This window comes from Molothrus aeneus, chromosome 1, assembly GCF_037042795.1.
Source record: "Molothrus aeneus isolate 106 chromosome 1, BPBGC_Maene_1.0, whole genome shotgun sequence".
NCBI classification, from domain to species: Eukaryota; Metazoa; Chordata; class Aves; order Passeriformes; family Icteridae; genus Molothrus; species Molothrus aeneus.
The window spans coordinates 40,080,125-40,105,581 of NC_089646.1; the positions used below are offsets into that span (position 1 = coordinate 40,080,125).

A 25,457-nucleotide genomic window follows, 5' to 3' on the forward strand; every position below is an offset into this window, starting at 1 on the left:
ACCTCAACCTGCACAAAGAAACACAAACCTATGTGACAAATTTTTAAATATATTTTCCCAGGTTTAACTAATGTATCGAGACTTAACTGCATTGTTAAACTGAAATTGCATAGAACTCACAATGAAAAATGTTAGGGCTCAGGGTAGGGCTCCGTCCTGACTAACAGAACAAGATGCAGTAAAGTGTCTGTCAGTACAGTGCAGCTTCTTTCTGAGATCACTGGTAAAACACAGCCGCTTGTTACAGGTTCTCAGAAGGAAACCTGCCACCCTCCCTCTCCTGTTATGAGTAACAAACAGTATTACCTACTGGGTACTGCTGGCTCCTGGAAACAAGACAGCACACTTGTATACCAAGCACTGCTAAGCTACATGCTTCAAAATAGCGCCTAAAATTAACTTGAAACAAATTCACACAATCTCTTAAGGCATCCTAGTTGCAACTCAAGTGTCTGCTACCCAGAGTGCTGGTTACATGGAATTAAGCAATTACTTTGGTTATGTATTAAGATTATCACTAAATTCAATTACCAAAAATAAAATTATAAATCAAAACATTACATTTACAAAGATGTACTGAATGCTCTTGCTCGGTAAGTCAGAAAAATGGGAAGGGAATACCAACTTCATGAGCGAATTTCAAGGATTTCAAAACAAGAAAACATTTCAAGTGCTGCTAAAGTTTTTAAGGCCAAAACACCTTGTCCTTCAGGCATATGTTGGTCAACCCTAAGTCTAATATGATTCCTGAGAAGGCATTCCACTGTGTGGTACCTGTATCAAGAGATACCAGGAAAATTATGTAGAACTAATTCTAAATTCATTTAGGAGCAAGCAGACATATATAATGTATATATATGTGCATGTATCTATATATTTAAATATATCTATATGTATGAAAGTCTTCAAAATTGCCTGTATCCAAAATGACCATGTGATTAGTGAGGACACTTAGCACAGTAGGTCAAACAACATGTACAGCATTTATTTCTGCTCACCTCTTATAAAGGTGAAAAAATTACCAGATGTGCAACAACCAACTGCACTACTGGCATCATGTTAACGTCAGCCAAAATATGATTAATAATTATGGTACTAAAGTGCACAAATAACTCCTAAAATGTTCTGGCAGATATTTACAATTCATCTGTAGAAACAAAGACAGAGAACACATTAAGGGATTAGAACATAAAGGCAAGTTCTGGGCCTCAGCCTAAAGTACAAACTAAGGAGCTCCTACTCATCCACTTTTGTAAGTGGCATTTGTAGGACCAGCTCCTCTCAACCAGACCAAGAGAAGTGCAGCAAGCATGCACATACCTGTTTCTTCAACACAGTATTTTCAAGAACATAGACATCACCAAAACCACCTCAAGTTATAGATCAAAATTTAGGAATAAAGTATTTTTAAAAATTTTTGCTGCAACCTGCTATCTCATCAAGTGTGTCTGCTCTCATGTCCAACATGACCGTCCCATTAAGAATACAGCTCCGCAGTTCAAAGAGACTGTGCAGAGACAGAGTCGCTACGTAAGGCTTGCTCCATCGATCACCGCCGTCTTCAACATCCTCTTCGAACTTCAGCCACCTGAAATGCGTTCACAGGTACACATTTATATTTCTCCTGGGAAGGAAATTTGGCAAGCAATCCCACTCTTCCATGTGGCTTAGGCATGACATAGAACAGAAAATCCCATGAAATCATACCAGCTTTCATTTTCTCAGGCAGCCCAACTGATTAATGTTTTTATCAGGCCTTAATAACCGCACTCAACTGTTTCAGTTTTTACCCATACTGTTTCTTAGGGTATTGAGCAATACTTGTCTATTCACATGTTCTCATGAAGAATATAGCTGATCTGTGTCTTGATTTCATTAGTCTTTTGGGATTAGAAAGCTGTCTGAAACATACCATACAGCATGTACAAGTCTCGTAAGGCTGCTAAGTCAGACATTTAAGAACCAGGCAATATTAACACGTGAAACTATAAACTGATCTGGATTCCCACTCACAGGCACTGTGCAAATTGAGTTTCTACAAAAGTTAACATGCAACAAGGTAGCTGGAAGTACTGAATGCAGAAGAATTCCTCACAATGCATAGGTAGAAAGAAGCAACTAATCGGCATCCCTGTAATGTTCAGGCATACAATTTGCCAAAAACTAATCAAATACTACCCAAGAAAAAAAAAATAATACCCAATTTTTTTATGTTTGAGAAAAAAATGATACTAATATATTGGCTATGATATACGAAAGAGATTTCTGAGATTGCAAATACCACACTAGGTGGACAAAAACCCATATTTATAACTTGGCATACTCCTACCTTTCAAAATGTTTGGTATGATCATTTTTAGGGAAGAGAACACAGCACCAGAAAGACTGAGGGTCTCTTGAAAACAATATTGATTCTTTCAGAGTTTGAAAAGAAGAACTAAAGTTTTGGGTTGTTGTGCATGAATTGAGTAAACAACTCCTACAGATAGTGATGGTTCTAAGCCAAACCTGGTTTGCAATTCTTTGAAATAAAGTTACTATAAAATATACCTTGAAACAATCTACTCCAAACATACCTAGCAGTTTCTCTCCATTCATATTCTTCTCCATCCCTGAAGCAAAGTTCATCCATTTCAGTGAAGAGATCATGAGGAATGTGTTCATCATCATCTTCAGTACCCAAGATAAACTGCACTCGTTGGGATGGTGTGTCTTGAAGAAAAGGAGAAACTAAATAATTAGAAAAATTCATACTTCTATGAAATCAGAAACATTACATAGCACTAAAATCTCCTGCCCTCAGCTAGAAATATGCAGGACAACATCCTCTTTAAGAGGGAAGAGGAACAAAAGAAACATATACATGTCTTTAAAAGAAGGCTCTCTAAAAACTTTGCACTGTTTCTGAAAACAAAACATCTGGAAATCCATGTTTATGAAAATTAATCAATTGGTTTTGGCTCTTCTACAGATTGCCAATATGAAAAGTAACATCACCAGCAAATTTTGTTTCAAAAAACCTAGAAATTAATATACCAAAACACTAGAAACCATGTTTTCATTTTGAGAACAAAATAATTAATACCATCATGACACAAGACAATGAAGAAGAAAAAGTTAAAACAAAACAGGCTGATGGAAACAAACAGCCTTACTTACAGATCAGCTGCCCAAGCAATAGCTCAAGATGGTCATCAGTGAGTAGCCAGGCACTGACTGTTAGAGCAGCAGATTTTTCTGTGGTCTGTTGCTATTTATGCAGGATAAAATTTTTCATTGCATGTTTGGAGCAGTATGTATAAATTAGCATAGGAAAGTAGAAAACTATGTAGCTGAAGTGTCCAGAAAATATTTTAACTTCTCATAGTATAATGCCTAGTGGAACAGCTCAATAACTAGCTAGAAAACTAAACTATCCTTATTGATCACATAAGTACTAGATTTCAATTAATATTAACAAAACTTTTTAAAAAACACTAATTAAACCACATGATTCTAGAGATACTTTTATACATATATTTATACAAAGATTTTGTTTCAACTCAAGTGAATTTTCATACTGCAAGGGTTCAAAAAATGTACTAATTGCAATGTTATCTCAAGGAAGGCCAGAAATAGAAAATCCAGGTAAATCTCAATTTTAATTTTTTTTTTTTATTTTCTCAGATTTAAAAAATTTAACTTTGTTCACTGAAACATCACTCTTACAGCTATTATACATGAATATACAACTGTAGGCTTCTACTGTAGTAGGAAGATGGCCTTTTAGATTTAAAGGTTAAGATCTGAATTACTAACAAAGTTAATTCCACACTGAGATTTACTTTAGCATTTTTGTTCTGGTATATACCACCATCTAGTAGCATCATTCTGAAATGTGTTCTTGAATTAAACAACATTCATTATTAGTTAAGATCTATAGCAGATTGTTTCCATCCCAAAACCAACACACCCCAGAATCTGGCCAAACCCTGTGCTTCTGTGCATACAGAAGCAACCAGAACAGAAAAAGTGAATTTCTGTCAACTTAATATCACTTATTTCTTCAAAACCTGTATAGCAAGACTCTACAAACATGATGTCCATTGTAATAATTTGTATTTGGGAGGGGAGGCCTTGAAGATGGTTGAAACCAAGAACCATAGGAGAATGGTAAAAGACTTGTCAGAGCTTTTCCATTTGCAAAATCTTTTGTTTCAGGTACTGGCCCCATGCAGAACATGCTGCCAGTCATTGAAAGGTAATAGTGAACAGCATGGTGTCCACACTTAAATTTTTGCACCATAATCTGCTCGTTCATGGCACTTTAGGAATTAAAGTGGACTTAGGATGTCGAAGAAAAACTGCTAAGCATACTGCCAAATATTTTCATTTCAGAGAATGATATGACAAAATTGTCCTCTCTTGAGGATAATGGGGGGGTGGGGGCAGGTCAGATCATGATCCAAACCAAAAACTTATGAGGCAGTGCAATTCCTTTACTAACAGACAGCAAGAAGGCTGAAGTAAATATTTAAATAAAATAAGATCATTGATCAAATTACCATGGCAAATGCTGCTTTTCACAGCTACATGCTTAGTTTCAAAAATCAGAGGAAGAAGCATACACGACTACACAATCTGAAAAAAGGTGTCTAATTTAAATAACACAGATTTTCATGCTACAGGAGAGCATTACAAAGCTCTAGTCTAACCTATTCAGTGCAGGCTGCTGAACATTCATGCAGGCAGCTGGACCAAGTCCAACAGCTTCTGACTTAGATAAAACAGAACCACAAAATCCTTGTTTGATTGTACACAAAAAGACGTTAATTACAGCAAGAATAAAAGAAATAGCACAAAACAAACGACATTTGAGCACAGAGTAGCTACTACAAGTTTATTTTCAGGAGACATGAAGAACATGCACAACAAACTTCTTACCATATGATGGAGATTCTCGGCCATCCTCTCTATCATTATCTTTTTCTCTTTTTCTTCTGTGGTGCCTGTGCCCACGATGCCTATGCCTTCGACGGCCTGGCTTGCCAAGTGGGACGTGAACTCCGATATACACAGCTCTGTGGCCTTTTCAAGGAAGTTTAAAAGGACACAAATAAACAAAAAATTACCTACTACCCAAATTGAGTATCTAAAGACAAGGGGTTTAAGAAATAGCAATCCAAAAGCACTAGACAAAAATTACCTTTAGTGAACTAACATGACCGTGTCCTTTCTGTCCTTCCAGGTGTCAAGGAACTAGTGCTAGACTCATTTCTCTGATAAATTAGGTCATGTTCTTATTCAGTTTAAGAATTTGGTTGTGAAACAAATAATACTGAAGTTCAAGCTTGACCTGTAACACTGAAAGAAGCTACTTTATATACATGAGGCCAAGGCAGAGAAATTACATTTTTGTCCTCTTTTTTTGCAGGGATTCATATCAGGACAGTTGTAAGAATGGCAAAATAATCTCCTGGTTCAGCTTATTAACTTCATCAAGAAATTACCCCTTCATTCAGAGTCTGCAAGTAGTCTTCTGTCCTTGAAAGAGCTGCCAGTATTTTCTCAAATAGCACATAACACTTCAAGGTGAAACTGATGTTGAATTACAGCATTAACTTAGTATAAGGAACTTCTATTCTGAAATGTATATCAACACTTCAAATAACTTCCAGAGATGTTGGGGTGGGTTTTTTTTTCCTACTCTAGAATGCTTTAATAAATTTAGGAGCACATCCTCAAATTAATGAACACTGCTCTTTAAGACATGTCCTTTCAACATCTTGCTTTTCCTTTGACCTTTGACATCAAGACAATACTAGCATCAACATCTTAGCAAAAGATATCAATCAAGTGACTGTTACGAACATATTACTACCATGTCTCTTGTAATGAAGATAGCATATACAATAGGCCTTTCATTGCTATTTAAACAAACAATTGCAGGAAGAGACAAATTAACTACAACACTAAATACTCTGCTTCTTGGTGTTGAAGAGCTATTACAGAAGACTGACATTAACCAAAGGAAAAGGAAGTGGTCTTCCAGCTCTTAGACAGATGCAAATTCAGCAAATTTACATTATGAAGGCAAGCCCTAGAAATTGTGACTACACCTACACACATATGTATGTATGTACCTAGGACACACGAAGACGTTTAAGATTCCTGGTGATTATAGAGCTTTAAAGAAACAAAAAGTGGTAAGATGTCAAGCTTATTTCCCCAAAAAAAGAATCTCTAAGGCCAAAGATACTGCTTTAGAGAAGTTTTGTGTATTTTTACAGTGCTGACTAAAAATACAAGCAAAAACCATTATTCACACAAGTAAGTTCAACATTTAATTAATTGGTCAAAGATTCCTTTTCACATAACAGGATCCAATTCTTGACACACTTCCAACACAAGTTTAATTAGAGCTGACTGACTGGCACTATGACCAAATCTGAAACTAAGCATATTAAAAGCTATTTGTTTCCATGTAAGAGTGGAAAAGAGATTAATTTCTGGAAGCAATCATCAGTCCTATTTATAGAGAGAGACTTGTCTTTTTGTGAGTTTCTTCCAACAATACCCAGCCCCTGCCTGGCAGACCCACCCCTGCCCTCCATGACTGCTATGCACAATTCAATTCCCAGAGAAATTAATGCCAAAGTGACGCCTATAAATCACTGCACTTGGTGTATATATATATGTAATATGATCAGGGGGCATCATTAACAATGGTCATGTTGCTGACACCATCATGAAACAATAACCTTATGCATAGGGAAAGCAAAAGTATGAGGTTCAAAAATAACTGCATTACTCACCACATTCCACTCAAAGCTGCAACTGAGTGAGCCATCGCTCACTGCAAGTCCTGTTATTGTGCCTGTTAGGGTTTCTGTTTTATTTTATATGTTCAATTAGCAGGTATCAAACTACAGTTTATATATACACTCCAACTGTTCTATTTGTTGCCAAAGTGCTGGATTTTTTTGCAGGAACTGTTTCTTCCTAAGAGAAACTTTGCACACTTCTAGTAATCAAGCATTTTATGTAATTAACAAACACATTTTAAGCATGTGTTTTGATCACGGCACTAAAGAAAAAAAAACAAAACAAAACAAAAAAACAACCTTGAAGGAGCTGACTGACACTGTTCAGGACTTTACTCCCTGAGAAATAAGGACTTCCACATTTCGGTCTTTCACTGTTCCCACAAATAAGAGACAAAAATCCCTCACATATTTTCCAAGGATCTCCATCTTAAACAATATACCTTGCTATTGCAAAAACTGGCATTTGTATTAGTGTGACCATTTCCATAGACAAAGATCATGTTGCTGCATGAAGGAGAGGTGGAAATAAGTCTATCTCGTTTACCTAATTGCACTGAGACAGAACTTGTTTTTTCCAGTAGAAAAGTTTGGAGGAGAGCAGATATGCTGCAAAGACACAAGTAAAAGCTATGGAAAACTGAGCTGAAATAAGCAACAAACAGAAGGTGTTTTTAAACAGCCTGGGTCCACAGCAAATGGCTTTTACTATCACAGAAACCACAGAATCATGTCCAGGTGCCTCATAGCTGCCTCAAGCACACAAAGTAGGCAACCTGGATGGTCAGTCCACAACCTACAACATTTGATATTGCTGGTCCACTCCAAAAAGAAAGATTTAAAGGAAGCACCTTCCTGCCACCTGAACAAATGAGGGTTTCACAGAGACAGGGAACAGTCTAGCCATGGCTTATGATCCTGCCCTTCAGCCCACACTGCCCAGAAGTGACTACTGTGAGACTATTTCCTCACGTATACATGGTCTTGCAGGCAAATGTACATCAAGACTACCTTCCCCAAAGCACTTCTGTATATGCAAAGTGTTCAGACATCTGCAATGGTATTTTGGGACTAATATGAAATGCCAATGAGCAAATGATTGTCAGCATTTATAAAGTAAAATGAATCACAATGCAATGTAATTCCATCAGAGTAACTTTAAAAAATACCTGGTGTTGACAAAAAGCCTCTGAAATATTTTTCAGAGCAAGCAGTGAGGGTGGCAGTACAACAGACCAACCGTGAAAAATTTACCTACAGCAAACAGAAGCTTATGAGTGCACCTGAGTGTTCCTTAGGAAAAGGGACCTTCATTCTGATGTCACAGTCATAAATAAAGATATTTCAACTACTGTCTAGAAAATCTGAAACTACTGCTGTTGAGTATACTGTCATGATTACCCAAAAACTGCTTACAGACATATTCAACTCCAAAGTGGGACAAAACTACATAATAAAAATTGGACAAGCTTAACTTTGATTCTAACTCAACAAAGCAAAGCATTGAGAAGCCTTCTAAAAATAAGATAGCTGCACTGAGTAGGTCTGTGTTTCCTTAAGTTTCATTATTCAGATAGGAGTAATAATGTTTGCAGATAGACAGATAGAGATTTACTTATAAATATAATTTACAAGGAAAAGCAAAGTAAAATAAAGACATGGCCATTTTTCCTTTTTTTTCCTTCATTCCCAGTGAATTGGACTAAACAAGTTATTTTTCAGATTTCATATTTTTCAGAAAATTTTGGTTTGGCCAAAAAACCAAACCTCAACAAAATTAAAAAGCAGACCTCCAAGAAAGGCAATTAATATAAAATTAATATATCATCTGTGAAAGCACTGGAAATAAATTTAACTCTAAAAAGGTTGGGATTCAAGTTTCTAGCATGGGGGTGTTATTTTTACAAGGGACACAACCTTTACTTGAATATTGTGTTTAGAAGTTCAAAAGGTACATCATGTGACCTTCAAAGCTTTATTCACGTAAATGTCTGTAGCACAGTACCACTTTCAAACAAAGCTTCTTACAGAATTACTATAAACCAATAATCAATAGAATTAGTAGACTGCCCAATACTAAATTTAGTAATACAAAGCTCAAGAGATGATTGCTCATTTTAATCCAACATGACTTTATCCAAGCTTAGCTGTTCAAATCCACTGAGAGTATTTACTACTTAAGGCCCTTATCAATATGAAACAAACTTAAGTGTTAGGATCTTGAAACGTGTCTCCATCACATGGTTGATCTGCAATCACATGGTTGGTCTCACTCCAAAAGTCACTTTGGGTGAAGTCCTATAACATTTACAGAAAAGAAAATGCTCTACATTTCCTGATTTCTCCCCAGAGCTCCCATGAAAGTGGAAGATTTTCATAATAGAAGATTTCTGAAGTCTGAGAGAGATCAACAAAAATGCCCTGATATCACTAGGTCTTCTCTTTTCACACAGAACCTTCTCTTTTCTTTGGCTAGATGCCTTTAAAGCTTCATAGAAAGAAGGACATTGTTCTCCATCTTAACAAGAAAAAGTAAAGGAAACCAAGTTTGTATCTATGTGGATTCTGAAACCCTGTTACGTAGAAATTAGAACTAAGAGTGATCATGTATTAATGATCGATGTAAGGACCATCTGCAGGTGAGCTCCCTGGTCCAACCTTGCTCAAAGTACAGCCAACTTCAAAGCTGAAGCCATGGTTTTGATCAGTTTCATTAGGATGATAGCCATCCTTTTAGTAATTTTAAGGATATATGTTCTACAGCCTATCTAGGCAACCTATACCAACCTACAGCAACACACTACCTGAAAAAAAAACCTAATATCCAACTTTCACTTCCAATATAGCATCTTATGTGTGATCACTCTCACCCTTTCACAACGTACCATTGTGACCCTATCTTCCCAACTGAAGACTAGAGTTTTGTGACAAGAATTACTGTTTCTACAGAAAATCTTTAAATAATAATCTGAAGATGGAAAATCTATTTTATACAGAAGCCTTTTTTAATCAAATAATGTCACAATCTATCTCATTCTAGCATGCAGCATTCCAGTATGGAAAAACTGGAGTATCTGCAAGAGAGACCCTAATCCATTCCTTAAGATCATAAAACAGGGAAGAAATCCAGCTGTTTGATGTCTTAAATCACATCTCCAAATGCATTACCCTAGTAGGAAAGATCTGGAACACAGCATCTCATTCCTTGGTATTAATTTCCCTTCCATCACTGAGAGTACTTGTATGCACAAAAATAAGCTCAATGCAATCTATGAGCACAACTTCTTGTGACCTTTTCTGAAACAAGATTGCTCTGAAGGTAGAAGCACAAAAATGGGGTGAAAGGAGAGGGATGAAAGAAGTAAGAGTAAGAACAAAAGTGTCTTTTTTTGCCGTTAAAAATTTCAGAGCCCATAGGACTTCTCCAAATATTCTTGGTTCTGGTAAAACTTAAGGAACAAGAACAATGCCTCCAACACACACACACACACACACCCCCTTGTTTATTTATAACGAAAAATCACTCAAGTCACTAATTCACAAAAAATACTTCCACTATGCTAATTTTCTAATTAAAAATAATGTTCTATTTCTGAAGGATGCAATTAAATGCAGAAATTAGTATTGATAGTGAAGTTCCTGTCATAAGAAAGAAACTAAATGTTTCAGAACAAACAGCATTTTTCACTTATTTCATAAACTTCTCATGCACGTTCCCAAGAAAGAGTCAAATTATTTTCTACAGAATTAAATGTATCAAAATTGAATATAAAATAATTTAACATAATCTTGGTCTTCCACACATCGACTGACTACTAAGAAGTCCTTTAATTACCAAGGATTCTTCTTGTTAAAGGAACTATTTAACTAAAGCTATCTCTTGCTCTCAGAATTAAACATTTGGATAAAATTTTCTAACCAAACCTGTAGAAAGAAGTAAAGAAAATTCTTTCACGGGATAACTGCATGCCATGACTGGAACCCAAAGGTTTCTCCACAGTACAGCGTATTTTAGAATCCAGTACACAACCTGGGCTGTACCTGGGCTCTGAAATCTCCTGCTGCTCCTAGGAATTCAGTCTCTCTGAGAATACACTCCTTATACTTGAACTGATAAAACTGAGAAGCACAATCCCAAACCGTAGTTAGCACAGGGTAAAGCACTGAGGAAGAGTGTTTTCTCACTACATAACACACATTGGCATGTTATGCTGACAAAACCAGTAAATGTCAGATTTCTCATTACACACAGAAGTGATTTTTTTTCTGACTTAAAGCCAAATAAGTTCATAGGGGCAGTCAGAGATAAAAATTCACTGAATGCTTCTATTAGACACAATCAACAATATTCAGGAAGGGTTTATATTAGATAAGCAGGTAGAAACAGTAATAGGAAAAGCTTAGTGCTGGGTGGTAGTGCCACACAGGGATTCTGGCACAGACCTGTGGCTCCCTGCCAGCAGCCATGTCCCTTGCCAGGGAAAGGAGCCAGCCCTTGGTGCTGATGGGAGGGAGGACAAGCCATCCCTGCTCTGCACAGCTGAGCCAGAGCAGAGCTGGGCCCCACGCTTTATCCCAGCTGAGGATCCTCAGTGCAGCCTGTCTCTGCAGCAGAGCTCAGGAAAAAGGATACACATATAAGGTAATTTCAAAGAGTTGTTTCTGTTGGAGGAGAGAAAACCTAGAAATAAGCAATTCAAGTGGAAGTCCCATTAACATTCAAGACTAGCCCTTTGTCTACTGAACACAACATAAAACCACAGAATGGTTTGGGTGGAAATGGATCTTAAAGATCATCAGTTCCCATCTCCCTGGTAAAGACATAAGGCTTCCACATTCTAACACTGTTCTTGTAAAGTATTTCATAAGAAACTTCTGAAATGAAAATTTTCTGACTTCACCAATGGGTCACAAATATATTGTCATAACAAATTTGATCACACCCCTCTTTTTACAAGCGTGTAAATGGATTGGTTTGCAAATGCATCTACTGGTATTTACAGAAGGAATCTTGCTTCACAGAAGGGTTACTCATTCCTGAGGAAACCTCAAACTCTCTCCTTTTTTTATTTATTTTGTAAATTAGAAAAGGTAAATTTAAAAGCTTAAATTGCTATGAAACACTAAGTTTCAGTGAACTGCAAATAAAGAAATCATCCATTCAGAAATAGTTCTAATATCCAACAAGGCACAAGTTTAGTCAATTTTTGGAACAACTGGTTTTTAAGGGATTGAAAAAAGGTAAAGGTTATGAAAAGTCATCAAGAACTAATAGGTTGTAGAATCAAGCAGTCTCTTCTGCCTCCTCTCAAAAATTTTATATTTGAGTGATCTGGGACTATCGAGTTTACTGCAAGTTTTAAGTTTTGGTTCATGCTGTTTGGTAGAACTTCAGTTTTATGACCATATTACTTAAATAATAATTTTATGTGTGTTTCAGATTATAAAACTATTATAGTTTGCAGTTTGCTGTCTTTTTATAAAATTTCTAATGCAATCAGAACAAAATCATTACATATTGTTCTCTTAAATAAAAGAAGTTAGGGAAAAAGTCATTAGGACACAGTTGATGTCAAACACTTTTAAAAAGCTTCAAATTGTGAAACACTTGTACAGCAAGTCTTCTACTTAGATACACAATATTCACCTAAGGGGAGAAAAAATACAGGATTATTTGATTGCTTGTCCTTGTCAACTAAGATTAAGTGAAAACCAGGGTTCTTTTCTTAAATAAAAATTAAGGCTCATCAAGGTATAAGAGATAATAAGGTCACTTAAAATGTAAACATTACTTACACCTGCCACGGGATAATGTGAGAGTAGATAGCTATTAAACCATCTTAACTCTTGAAAGCTGGTGCTTGGATTTATGCCACAGAAAACTAGTCTACCAAGACACACATTCCTGACCTCAAGATTGTTTCTGGAATTAAACCTCTGTAATGTGTAAACTGCTTATCTCTGTTAGGCCCACTAAGAGTAACAGAATGTATCCCTTCTTCCCTTACACTGTATCTAGTAAATGTATCCTCAAATCAAGGTTGAAAAGTAGCTACACAGTTTAAAAGATGCATCCTTGTAGTATCAAGCCAGCCCAAGTTAAAAAAGTTTTCCTTAAACATCATTTAACAGAAAATACACTTTACAAGACCACATTAAACACCTCTGCCATTAATATTCATGCCTTACTTCCAGCTCCTGGGTGACTTTGTTATTACTCTCATTCACTGCAGCTCAAAGAGCCTGGCATCAAGTTAAGAACATTAGGTGCCCTTAAAAAAGGTTATTTTAAGATGTTATTCCCTTTTCTAGCTCTTCTGTAAACTGACATTTGTTAATTCAAAATAAGGCCTTACAGCCTCAGTAAAGTGCAGTATCTTTATTTAGTACACACACAGTCTGCCCACAATTGCAGTTTACCATCTCTAACCATTCCTCTTTTATGGGAAGAGTGTTACGAAACCAGCAGCCTGTGCCTAACCTTTCTAACCTAAACACTGTCACTCCAGACAGGTACCACACTCTGCCAGCCACCATAAATAGAATGCAGGGCTTGAGAAGCTCCAAGTTCAAGATCTATTTTCTCCTTTAGCATTTGTTTCTCTTTCCATTAACATTTCATCAGAAAATTTCCAGAACATACAAGAAACTGACAACACTAAGACACCTTTCCTTTAGTATTAAGAGCAAAATTATGCCCTCTGCTGTATCAAACCTATTAACATTAGTTTGTACATGCTTCAAGGAGGTTAAGTATCATCTGTCCATATGGGCTCTAAAAAGTATTGTCCTTCACACCAGAGCTGAACTCAACGCACTGCTTGCTGACTCTCCTTGAAAATACATCGATGCATACTTGTGTAAAGGTTCAAAATTCCTACTACTCCTTTACAAGTCACCAGAAACACATATGGAAAGACTAGACTGAAATAGGTTAAAGTCTTAAAACACTTCCAATGCCCAATGCTTTAGTAGAGGGCTTCCCAAGCTTACAAGAAAATATTTGTGTCAAAAATGAAAAATAAGGCTAGTTGGAATTGTTTTACTGCTTGCAGCCAACAATCCCATTTCTCTCCTTGTAGGATTTTGATACCAGAATTAAAAACAAAACCTAAACTTTCCACAGACCTACTTTTATCATAATAGCTTATAAATAATAAACTCTTAAACAGAGCTGTAAGTTAACGTAATTTTATCCTCTAGACACCTTGAGTTTGAAGAATCTCTGAGAAGGTGACTATATGAGTTGAGCAATCACACTTACATACCTTTTTCTCTTTCATAAAGGAAAGAAAAAACATTTTGTTCTTACTTTGGAATAGTTTTCACTTTGATAAAAGTCAAACTATATGGTGCCCCTCCCTTGTTCCATTCTATCAATAAAAATTTAATTCTTACAAACATACAAGATACTAAAAATATATGTGAACACCAAAAATAATGCCTATTTATGTGAGAAAATGTGTACCTATATACAGCTTCACAGATGTGATAATACTACTGGAAACTACTGGAAAACTTTTTTTTTTTTTTTTTGTCACATACTTCTTACTAGAAGTATGTGTCTTACTAGTTATTTGTTAAACCTCTGTATAGCCAGCCCCCTCTTGCATTGAGATACCAACACTGGCCACTCCAAAATGAGTGAGGGAGTGAAAGAGAAGATGAGGTGCATGGATAAGAGCAAAGTGAGGAGAGTGAGATCTCAACTCCTCCCTTCAAAAGCACTTACATTGACTCAATTGTTCATTGGACAGCAGTCTACATTTTACCTTAATTTACTCTTTGGCTATGGGTAAGACAGGGGTATTTTCCATAGCAGTCATCCAAGTGCTTAAATTGCCTCAGGCAACCTGAGCCTCTGCCTTCCCACCCAGTATCTTGGTTAACTGCAGTGCTGTACAAGCTGAAGCACTCCTACAAGAATGTGCTCTGAAAGAGACTGGGGAAGAGATTTGGCTGCACATTCCCATGTCATTCCTTGGGGTCGAGGTATTACAGCTGCTAAAGCTCCTGCCTCCAACACTACTCCAGCTGGATGCCTGCTTCCCCTTAACCCTTGCCTCCCTGCAAAACATACACACACACTTTTTCTGGGTCATCTCCTGAGAAATGCAAGATAAAGAAATTAAGGAGGAGACACCTTAAATCTCCACTGAAGATTCAACTGCAGAAACAGCCAAGGCAGTGGTTTCCCTACAGTAGAACCCCATCTAAACCAGCATCATCACAGCCTCCACTGCTGCATCTCTCAGCCCCACATCCATGCTTCCTTCCTCTGCTCAGCTCTGGCACACATCCATCAGTGTGGCATTTTGTGCTCAATAGCTGCGATCTTGACCATCTTCCTTTGCCAGACTGGTAAATTTTCCAATGGCTTAACAGACCTAGCTGGGATTGTGGTTTGGTCAGGCCAACAGAAGTGTTAGCACAAGACAGAAAACAGTAACAGAATGAAGGGGACAGATCAAGAGTATGACTGCAGCAGCAAACAACTTCAATCACTTTAAACTGTCTCCTCTTATACCACAGTGTGAGAAAAATGTCACAGCAACCTAAATCAACCTTTCTTAGCCAGAAACTGCTGCCATTATGGTTTTACAGTGTGCTGAAGCAGTGCAAGAGTCAGTACAACTCAGTGAATCTACTGCCTTCTAGCATTCTGCAAATGTAGAAGAGTATTCCATGTGAAAGGTAAATAATGAAGACTTTAACACTGGATCCCCCCCTAGTTTTTTCCTTGTTCATTAAGGAGCATGCATGAATCCTCATCCCAAACTAAGTTGTTTTCAAGTAAGAAAAAAAGTAACATCTTAGATGAAATACCGAATTTTACATTCTGCTACATGAAACTAAATCATTGCTATTTTATTGCTAAATGTGGGATCCCGAGTCAAATAATGAAGACTACCGTAATGCTTTACTGAGAGCAGACTGTGGAACATACAGTTTACTATGGAACCAGAAGGACAGTTACATGTCTGTTCAGACTCTCAGTATTTGAAGTGCATGACCACAATCACAAGGACACTTAACTTTCAGAAAAGAAAACAAACATCTCCCTCATGACCCCTGTTTCCTGACTTTTAATTCTGCAGAACGTGACATCATTCATGCTGGAAAATTACTTACTGACAGGAATTATTTTTTCAAACCTAAGTCTAAGAAGCAAGCTTTCCTTGGAAAGCTTCAGTAATTTTGGGGGTTTTTTTTTTGGTGACAGATTAGAACGGTGGATATTTACCAGCATGCACAGAGACAAAACAGGGCATGTCACCTCTGCCTTTCACCGGTTTTACCCCAGAATTTCATGATAGCCATAAAATTTTGATTCCTTTTAGCAAGGAAAATTCATCTTTTATCCCTAAGCAAAAAATACATGTTAATCAAACACAAAACCACCACAAACTTACTCTCTAGTTCTTCCTTCTCAAAATTTGTATTGATAGTAGAGCTGATTTTGCCCATATCCACAACAGCTTCTTCATCATGACCCTGAAGAAACAAGACACAAGTTTAAGTTACAACTAAATAGAACTACTTTTTTCCTAAATTCCGAAATATATTCATGTCATCACTGAAAACCTATCTATCCAATTTTTCAAGAAAACATTACCCTGCATTGAAGAAAAAGACAGTAAATCAACAGACAGGCTAAATACCATAAAATTTCCTTCTGCAATGCTCTGGGATTTCATTACAATCAGGACACTTGTTTCAAAAGTGCAATATTCTTTTAGCTTTTTATTCAACAGCAATCAATCTACTTCCATGAAATAACTGATAAATTTATAAAAAGATACAGAAGTAAATACTGAGAGATCTCAAGCTCTTCTCTTTAGTGGGCAATTCCTGTGTGAGATTTTCCAGCACAAATAAGAAGCTTTTTTGAACAAAGGGGTAGCAAAAAATCCTAAGGTATTTCCTAGACCCACAGCTCTGGAAATATCAAAATAATTGCTTCATTCAGGTTTCAACAGCCAGCTTGTTAACCTAATTCCCTTTTTTTTTTTTTTTACCCACAAAGTTAAAAAGCAGCAGTTTCCAGCAGACCCTTGGGGTTCCATTACTACTGAAACCACACTCATAACATGAAATATTTGAAATAGATAGAGGCTTATCTCTGAACACATCCTCTAATCACAGTTAGCACATCACTAAAGCACCTTAAAACTGCCTTTTGCTCAGTCTTGACAAAAATAAAGTAACTGAATAGTAGAAATCTCAAGTCCATCTCAGACTTGACATCAAAACAACATTAGAGTTGCCTTTCTCCATGTGTTTGCATTCCTTAGAATAAAGTCCACTTTTCACAGATCACAAATTACAGCCTCCTGACAGAGCTGGTTCTCCAAAAGAACAACTGCCTAAGGGCAGTTTAACATCCAAATACAAGGGCAAGGCTAGCTGCTAAAGATTACTGTGTGCTTGATCTTTCTGCTCCCTTGGGCACACACTTTTTCCTTAAGTCAGACCTAACCATCATGAAATAAGATTAAAAGCGCTTAAGAAATGGTGTGGTTTCTTTGTTGTTTGGGGTTTTTTTTAGCTTTTTTATAACAACTTGATTCGTTTTCCATTAGATCAGCTCACCAAAGTGACTTCTCTTGTGGCCATATGACAGCCAGATCCACCACAAGTTTATCTGTTTGATCACTGCTTCTAGCAGCAGTTACGTTGATCTGATGCTTTACATTTCAATCCACAGAGGATCTTTGATAATGGGTTCATGAGGGAAAAACAGAAGCCTAAATCAGGAGTCTTACAGGAACTGGGAACCCTAACAGTGTTGACATTCAACTAAACTTTGGTCTTAGAATTATGCAATTACTTTAAACATAGAACAAGTTTGTCACTTCACAGGAAAAGTGGCAAGGATGAAAAACATATCTGTGTGTAACAGGTACAAGCTAAAAAACACTGTATCAACTCCCACTCACAAAAAAAATTTTTTGAACACAGAAGTCCTTGATCTTAACAAAAAATATCTTTATTATAATATATTGTGTGCATATACACAAAACAAATTTAAGTAGTTAAATGCTGAGGAAAGAAGATTAAAGAAAATGAAGAGGACAAGCCCCACATGCTGGGAAAAAATTCTGATGAGGTTCAAAAAAAGGTTAGACACAGCTAGACCACAAAAAACTAAAAGCAGCTGGCACTATGTAAATAATTAAAAACATAAGAGGGAAGAGTAGCACATGGCAGAAGAAACCTCTGAAAACTAAATATAAGTCAATTCTGAGCTGTGTCCCTGAAAATAGGGTTTTCAAGAAAGGCGTTACACAGTAACCTAACTTTGTCACTACTGCTGCATTGTAGTGACAGTAGTTTTGGAAACAGGGTAGAAAAAACCTTGTACACTCCACATTGCTACAATTTTAAAAATTGAGGCAATGTCTGTTGGAGAAAGACCATGAAAATGTTCAAGGACCTGTTAATAAAAAAGTGGTAGAAATTTTTCAAGTGTCATGGTAATAAGATGGGAGGGGAGTATGGGGGGAAATAGTATATTCCTGTCTCCTACACTGTAGTACACTCCTGTTCACAGAAACAGATACACACAGTATGCACATTACCACAAAACTCCAAGTAGAGATGGAAGCAGACAGAAGAATTACAAATTCTCTGAACCACCTTAGGTGGTTTTTTATATCTGAGTAGGAAAAAAAAAAACCCTAGTAATAGGAAAACCGCTATCAAAATCTGTTCCCCAATTAGCTTCATGGTTACAGCCACAGACTCCTGAAAAATCCTGTACCTAAATAAACACACCCATCCCCAGCAGTCCTTTTAGGACACTTGAAATCTTGCCAAACACACAGTTTTTTGAGCAACAAAGGAAGAAAGAGTTTTTCTCCAGATGATACAAACAACTGCATTCCAGTAGAAAACTGCATACACACTGTGAAAAATAAACACATAAGAAGAAATTTTCATCTCCCAATAACATTTTGAAAGTGGATTTGCTGTGTGTCCTATATCACATTATTAATTTTTATCACCCTTTCCTTCAGTAAAAGAGATTCTCTGCCAAACTCATACATACAGAAGCAGTCTTCAAAAACCACATCACGTGAAAGTAACATGTCTTTTAAGATTAGATTACAGGAAGGCATGTGTGCCCCTGCAAACCGTTCTATCACTATCTCAAAGTACTCAACATATGCAAAGACTCTTCCAAGAATAAACCATTAACAACCACAAATATCATACATGAAGGAAGCATATCATTTACAGCCTTTGTTCAGAAAAACACAAAGCATCATTTTAAGATATCTGTTTTGTGATGCCAAGAGCAAATCCCAGTATGAGATATTTTTGCCTTAGGTCAGGTAAAAAAATCAAAAATATTCAAGTACATTATAGAGTAATTCCAAACTACAACCTTTTCCTGGTTAAAAATAAAGTCTGTAGGGCATAGCTTTCCAGTAATTTTAGATGATCTATCATGTCAGTTGAAGGCACTGAAGGGAGGGAAAATTTTACAGCTGCCGTTTCAGTTCTCTTGTCTACTTTCTGAACTTTTTACATAAACAAAGAACAGCGGGATTGTGGAAAATTTGTCAACTTCCCTGTTTTAGGCAGAGAACGACTTGGAGCTTAAAGCAAATATTCCTGGGCAGTTTACCATTCACTGCATGTGAAACTTTACAAGGACAATCCCACAGATGCCCAAATACAGCTGATGTACACAAGCCAAAGTAAAATTCAAGACTAATTTAGAATGTATGTAACTTTCATTTTCAGTCAAAAGACAGAACAATTGAGAAGGGGGGGAAAAACCAACATAAGCAGCAACCAAGGTGCCCTAGGGAGAGATTAAGCTTTCACCTTTGCTTTGCACTTTTTTTTTTTAAAGGAGAAGGTAATTTATAAAAACAGAACAAATCCTGAGTACTTCAGGAAAAAAAAAAAAAAAGTCTAGCACATTGTATTAAGATACACTACACTGTATTATGATACACTAAGTGTACTTTTTCCTAACAGATTTCTGGATACTCATAAACATACTGCAGAAACAACCTCCAGTAAAACCTTCATATTCAGCTAGAGGTGCCTGCATATATTAGAATGTGTCTTCTCTGCCTTCTAACGCTCCTCAGCATGAAAAAGAAATCCCTTTTCAACTGCTATAGATCAGACAAGACTTTCAAATACTCAGTGCTCCAGCAGACTCCCAGTAGGATTCCTCTTGCCACCTCTGGTTTTCAAATGTCTTCTCTCGGTCTGTGAGAAAAGAGTAATTCCCCCTTGCAGAAAACCAAGCACCAGAAATTGTTAACACTACTAATTCACCTTCTCAAACATTTATTGTCATTTACTACAGTACACTTTTGGTATCTATAACGCCACATGTTTTTAAAACTAGTACTGAAAAAAGAGTCAATCCTAAATTGCATGAATTTGTATGGAAAGCCCTGAGTTGGGAAGAACTGACAACCTCCAGCAGTATGTGGTAGCCACAGTCTCAAGGACTAGCACGAATATGACGCAGGGAGTACTAAATCCAAAGGCAAGTTTCCACTGTCATCTCTGCAAGCACTTCTCACCATGCAACTCACTTAACCTTGTGCAGTCACACAGATTTCAGATGGGCATGCTGCCAAAGTGCATTACTGAAAAACCACTTCCAAGACAGACAACTTGCTAGAAGCACATTTTTAAGGTACTTGAAATAGAATCTAATCAAATCATTCTGGTGATAGACAGTGATCATAAATAGCTGATACAGCTAACTGTAAACCTTTAAAATCTATGAGCAATACAGTAACCATGTTAAGAATAATTTGAGATCAACATTTAAGACCATTACTTAGCTAAGTCAATGTTTATGTGCTCCATTTACATTTCCTCAGACCGAAGTTCTTTCCCAGCAGAGTTAGAGAGTGACCTGCAGCACCAGAAGGGACTATATTAGTGCTCATGGAAGTAAGTAAGTAGGGCTTAAGAGAGGGCATAAACAAACAAAAAAAACCTCCAAACACCATTACCCTTCCCCCCTCCCCAAAAAATTACATTACAACTTCCATGCTACAAAGAAGCTTTACTGCAGCATTAATTGAAGTGGATGCAAATAAAAAAGAAAAAACAAAGCCAAAACCACAATACAAAATGCAACCAACAAAAACTAACGCCAACTCAGGATGGGGAGGAAGAAGCGTACTCATATCAACGTTTTTCTTCTATATATGTCCCTGGCCAACAGTTTAACACTTCTTATATTAATAGTTTTCTAATATAACTGCCTATGCTGTCCCAGTGATCCTACATACTGCTTTGTGACTGTAACTGTCCCAATCTCTCTGTCTTGAAGATAAAGCAAACAGTTTCCTCCTCCTTCCCACAAGAACCCATGGATACATCTCTACTTCTGTAAGCACAAGAGATCTGGCAGACAGGATTTTCCTCTTAAGCTGGAATGTGGCACCAAGAAATCATTCCTCTCAAAATGATTTTTGATTTTTGATTTTTTCCTCTCAGGAGCAAACCCTGCCTATAGACCCCACTGGCAAACCTTTGTAGCACGCTGCTGTGGATTTACCAAGATCAGCAGCATATGAGCACTTGTGCACAGTGCATTTTGCCTGTCACGCTCAGCTCTCCCTCCTTTCACCACCAGTAAGCACATAGGAGCAGTTCAGCTGAACCAAACCATCCAGCAATGGGCAGTCTGCAAGAGGACACAACAGGAGAGGCCCTGTGCAAAATGAATCAGAGTCAACAGTGGCTTGGCCTTAGGAAGCATAGCCAAAGCAGGACTCTAGTTCTATTATCAGCCCTCCTTTGTGGGATCTACACTCAGGAGATGGATATGACAGCCATCAAAAAAAGCTCCAGTGACAAAAATAAATAAAAAAATTAAATAACATAAGATTGTTGATATTGCCCTGCTTCAGAAATTAAGGTTTGGCTATGAAAAGGAATTAAAACCTTTATTTTGACCATATATCTCAGAGACAACCAAAGAGGAACTACACAACCCCACTTTGCAAATGTATCCAGGTATGTGTGTGTACATCTATAAAATATTTTAAAACTGATCTTTATAAAAAAATAGATAAACAAACTCAGTTGTTTTGTTACATAGGTACTGAAATATATTGTTCAGGGTAATTTAGAATCCACAGGGTAATTCATTATTCATTGTCACAGCCACATTTCCCAAGTGGTCTGTTTCAGAAGTCTGCATTTCTGCTCTAGGCACTCATAATACTCCATGTAGTCAGGAAATAAAATACATCTCCAATTTACAGAATGCACCTACAACCTCCTCTCTATCCATTCAACCTCCCACAGCTTCAAGGTAATAAGAACTAATACTTCAGGGAGTAAAAAACAGACAAGACCAGTGTTGCAGACCCACAAAATTAGGAGATGAAGTCTACCAGGGACAGCAACTCTGGAAAGGAAAAGAAAAGAAACCAGTAAAACAGTATATTTGTAATGTCATCTCTGGATGCTGTATGCAGAGTTGAATGCCAATCACTCTACTTCAGACAAGCATCAGGTCTATCCCATAGGTCTCCTCCCACTGCTACCCACACACAGCACCAAGCAGCCTTAGTTAAAAGTGAGTCAATAGGAAGGGCTTGTAGACGTGGTGTACCTGCAGGACCAACTAACAGCAGCACTTGCTAAGTTTTCTAAATATATTGTTTCACTTCTCTTTCAGACTGATTCTGCTTTTAAACCAGAGGTAAGATGAGCCCGCAGTAGGCAGGAGGGCCGGCATCTGTAGTTGCTGCCTCCTTAAAGGACAAAAAAAATCAAAGTTCTTTCTAAATAACAGTAAGTGAAGGTATTAGGCAGTCTATCAAACTGTTCAAATTCAGTTGAACTGCACAAGTGGTCCTAGAGATGCATTTGAAATAAGTTCTTTGGGCACAATGTCTACACAGCAATACTGTATCATCAGAAGTTGCTAGAGTGATGAAACACTACCAGTTCTAAATCAAGCACATCAACCTAACAGCCAAGGAAAAATGCATCACATATAAATGAGCCCTGTCTCATTTTGTCATCGTACAATTTTTAGCTGGCCTTCCCCTCTAAATATATACAGATGAGAGCACAATTAATAATAATTCACAAACAGAACGCTTGCCAGGTTTAAAATAGGAAGCATACTGTTGATGGGTTCCCCCTTAGTTGTAATTTCTATGGTCTCCAACAGCTGCTTTCCAGAGATTTTTTTCCCCTACTATCTTAGCAGAGGATATTGCTCAAGCACTACAGGAATGACTCTAATTCAGCTCAATGGCTTTGGTGTCACCACACATCCCCTCTTTTCCTGTGAATTTTACCTGTGCATGTACAACTCCTATTTTACTCAACAATCCTCACATGTAAATGACAGCCCCTCCTCATCAAAGCTACACTCAGAGCCTTGCAGGGAGGTGTGACACTTAGATTTATTTCAGTAAGACCATATCCATCACGGAAGAGGTTAGGGATACTTAGACATTTTTTTTAGCCTACTAATCCTCTAATTAACTGCTCAGCTTACCTTACCAAATACATCTGACCAATCTGATTCGAGAAGACTTACAATAAACACAGCAGCTCTACAAACCTTGTTTGGACAAGTATGTCCAAAAGATATCAACAGACTTCAGTCAGACTCCCCGGAAGTTTCACTGTACTTTGAATTTTCTGAAACTATATGTGGAGGGCACTAAAGACATGCATGTGTGCTACTTAAACACCACAAAACCCAAGCACATTCAGGAAAAAAAGCAGTTCTAAACACACTAATGTTTTGCTTCTATTGAAATCTAATGTTTATATGTAGTTTTATCTCAGTTCTAGCAGGCCTTAATCCAGCCAGGGTCACACTGAGCACCACAATGTGCAAGAGAAGCCATGTCCCATCCCAGAAAAACTAAACATGTCTTTAGACAATAAACCGAGTTTGCATTAATCACAAGAGAAAATTAAATTGTGAGAAAAAGTCAGAAAGAAAAGGAAACATAATACTGACAAGAAAGAGACTGGTCACGATTGTGAATGGCTTTCAACCATGGCACACCACAGCAATTCATCAAAAAAACTGGATTAGAACAAGCACAAGAAAAAGAGATGGCTTGATTCCTAGCAAGGTGCAGGTGAATATTTCATTTACAAGTCTATTTCAATTCAGCCTGAGTATTCTGCAAGCCAGAAAATTCACCACCATGTATAAACTTAGCAAATATTGTCAGCAATCCAACACAAGATATCAAATTGCATACCTAATATTATAGTAGCTATTTCACGAAGTTGCATTTTATCACTGCCTCACAGTACTAAATTTCATTCAAAAAAACCCAACATATCTCCAGTCACTTAAACGTAATTAAGTGAATTCCTGAAATTACAGATTAAAAAAGGAGAAGTACTATAATGTTTACAACTAGTCACCTCAAATCTGTGCCTAGTCTTCTATGCATGCTTGATACAGTTCTGTGCCCAGAGCTGAAAGCAGCACCACAATGAAAACAAAAAATCGAGCACTGCACTACAGAGACCTTGACAAACAAAGGCCACTACAATCTGATGCACTCTAATATATCTAAATCAAATTCTTTCTTATGCTCACACAATGGAATAGAAAATTTAGATGTCATACATAAAATAATTCAGGGATCTTTAGAGTTTTCCACCCTAGGAAAATTCCATCCCATAAATTTTAGTTTCCAGGAAACTTTTAAAGTAGTAATCCCTGTTACACGCTGCATTGCAGTTACATGGCAGTGGTAATGACAACCCATACAATGGCTAAGAAATAGCTTATAACACTAATATTAGAATTCATTGTATAAATCCCCACAAATGGAGTTTTTTATCTGTGCCACTGAGGTCTGAAGAAAACGTTACCTCTGCAAGCACTTCACCTCAGTTACACAGCTCATTAAGTTCACTTGCCTTTTTTTTTGTCAAAAAGGAACAGTTAGCCGGCTATTTTAAGACTCTCTACCAGAAACATCCTGGCTATACTTGCACAGAATCAAGCAAAGCCACAGTTGATAACCTTCAAATTAAGAAAGGCTGACTCAAAATAGTGCAAAAGAAAAAATAACCCAATCCAAAACACTCAACCAATCTCCAAGTCTGACAGTATACTGGCACAACTATAGGAGAACATTTTCTTTCTGAATTAAGCTGGTTACTATGATTAAGCAATTCTAACAACACAGCAAATATCTTCCCTAATACAGAAATCTCTACTCAAACTACTACTCCTATCACCAGATCTTTCAAAAATTTCTTCCACAACTAGTGAGTCTAAGGTAGCACACAATTCTGAGCCACAGCTGCTAAATGTCACTTGCATCAAATCCCATTCAAGCCATTATTATGTTACACAGCTGCTATTTACATACAGGTTGCATTTTCTTCCCTTGACGAGCTTCCTCCATGCTGATGTGCAGAAGCAGAGAATGCCCTTGTAGGAGACCCTGTAATGAACCTCCCCAGAGATCAGAGCCTGCGCATACATGACTGCTTTAGCTGCCTGTGCCTGACACAGATGTACTCCGGGAAATTGCTCCCCAGCCAATCGCTCCCGCTCCGCTCGCTCATCTCCCAGGCCACTGATTACGGCTACCGCAGGGTCACACAGCAGCAGAATGGGCAAGACGGAATGCCTTCAATTCCAGCCCAGGGAAT

At 37.3% G+C, this 25,457-nt stretch overlaps 1 protein-coding gene across 1 annotated transcript in view; it reads right to left on the reverse strand.

Moving 5' to 3' along the window:
- The window catches only part of SLC4A7 (solute carrier family 4 member 7), a 67,242-nt gene extending 42,035 nt beyond the window's left edge, over nt 1-25,207 (reverse strand). Inside the window, exons 1-5 of the mRNA XM_066555562.1 lie at nt 25,172-25,207; nt 16,217-16,298; nt 4,924-5,067; nt 2,577-2,712; nt 1,428-1,588 (exon numbers count right to left, since the gene is read on the reverse strand). Coding sequence (XP_066411659.1) covers nt 1,428-1,588; nt 2,577-2,712; nt 4,924-5,067; nt 16,217-16,298; nt 25,172-25,207 — 559 coding nt within the window. The remainder of the gene's footprint in view (nt 1-1,427; nt 1,589-2,576; nt 2,713-4,923; nt 5,068-16,216; nt 16,299-25,171) is intronic.
- Between the last annotated feature and the right edge of the window lie 250 nt (nt 25,208-25,457).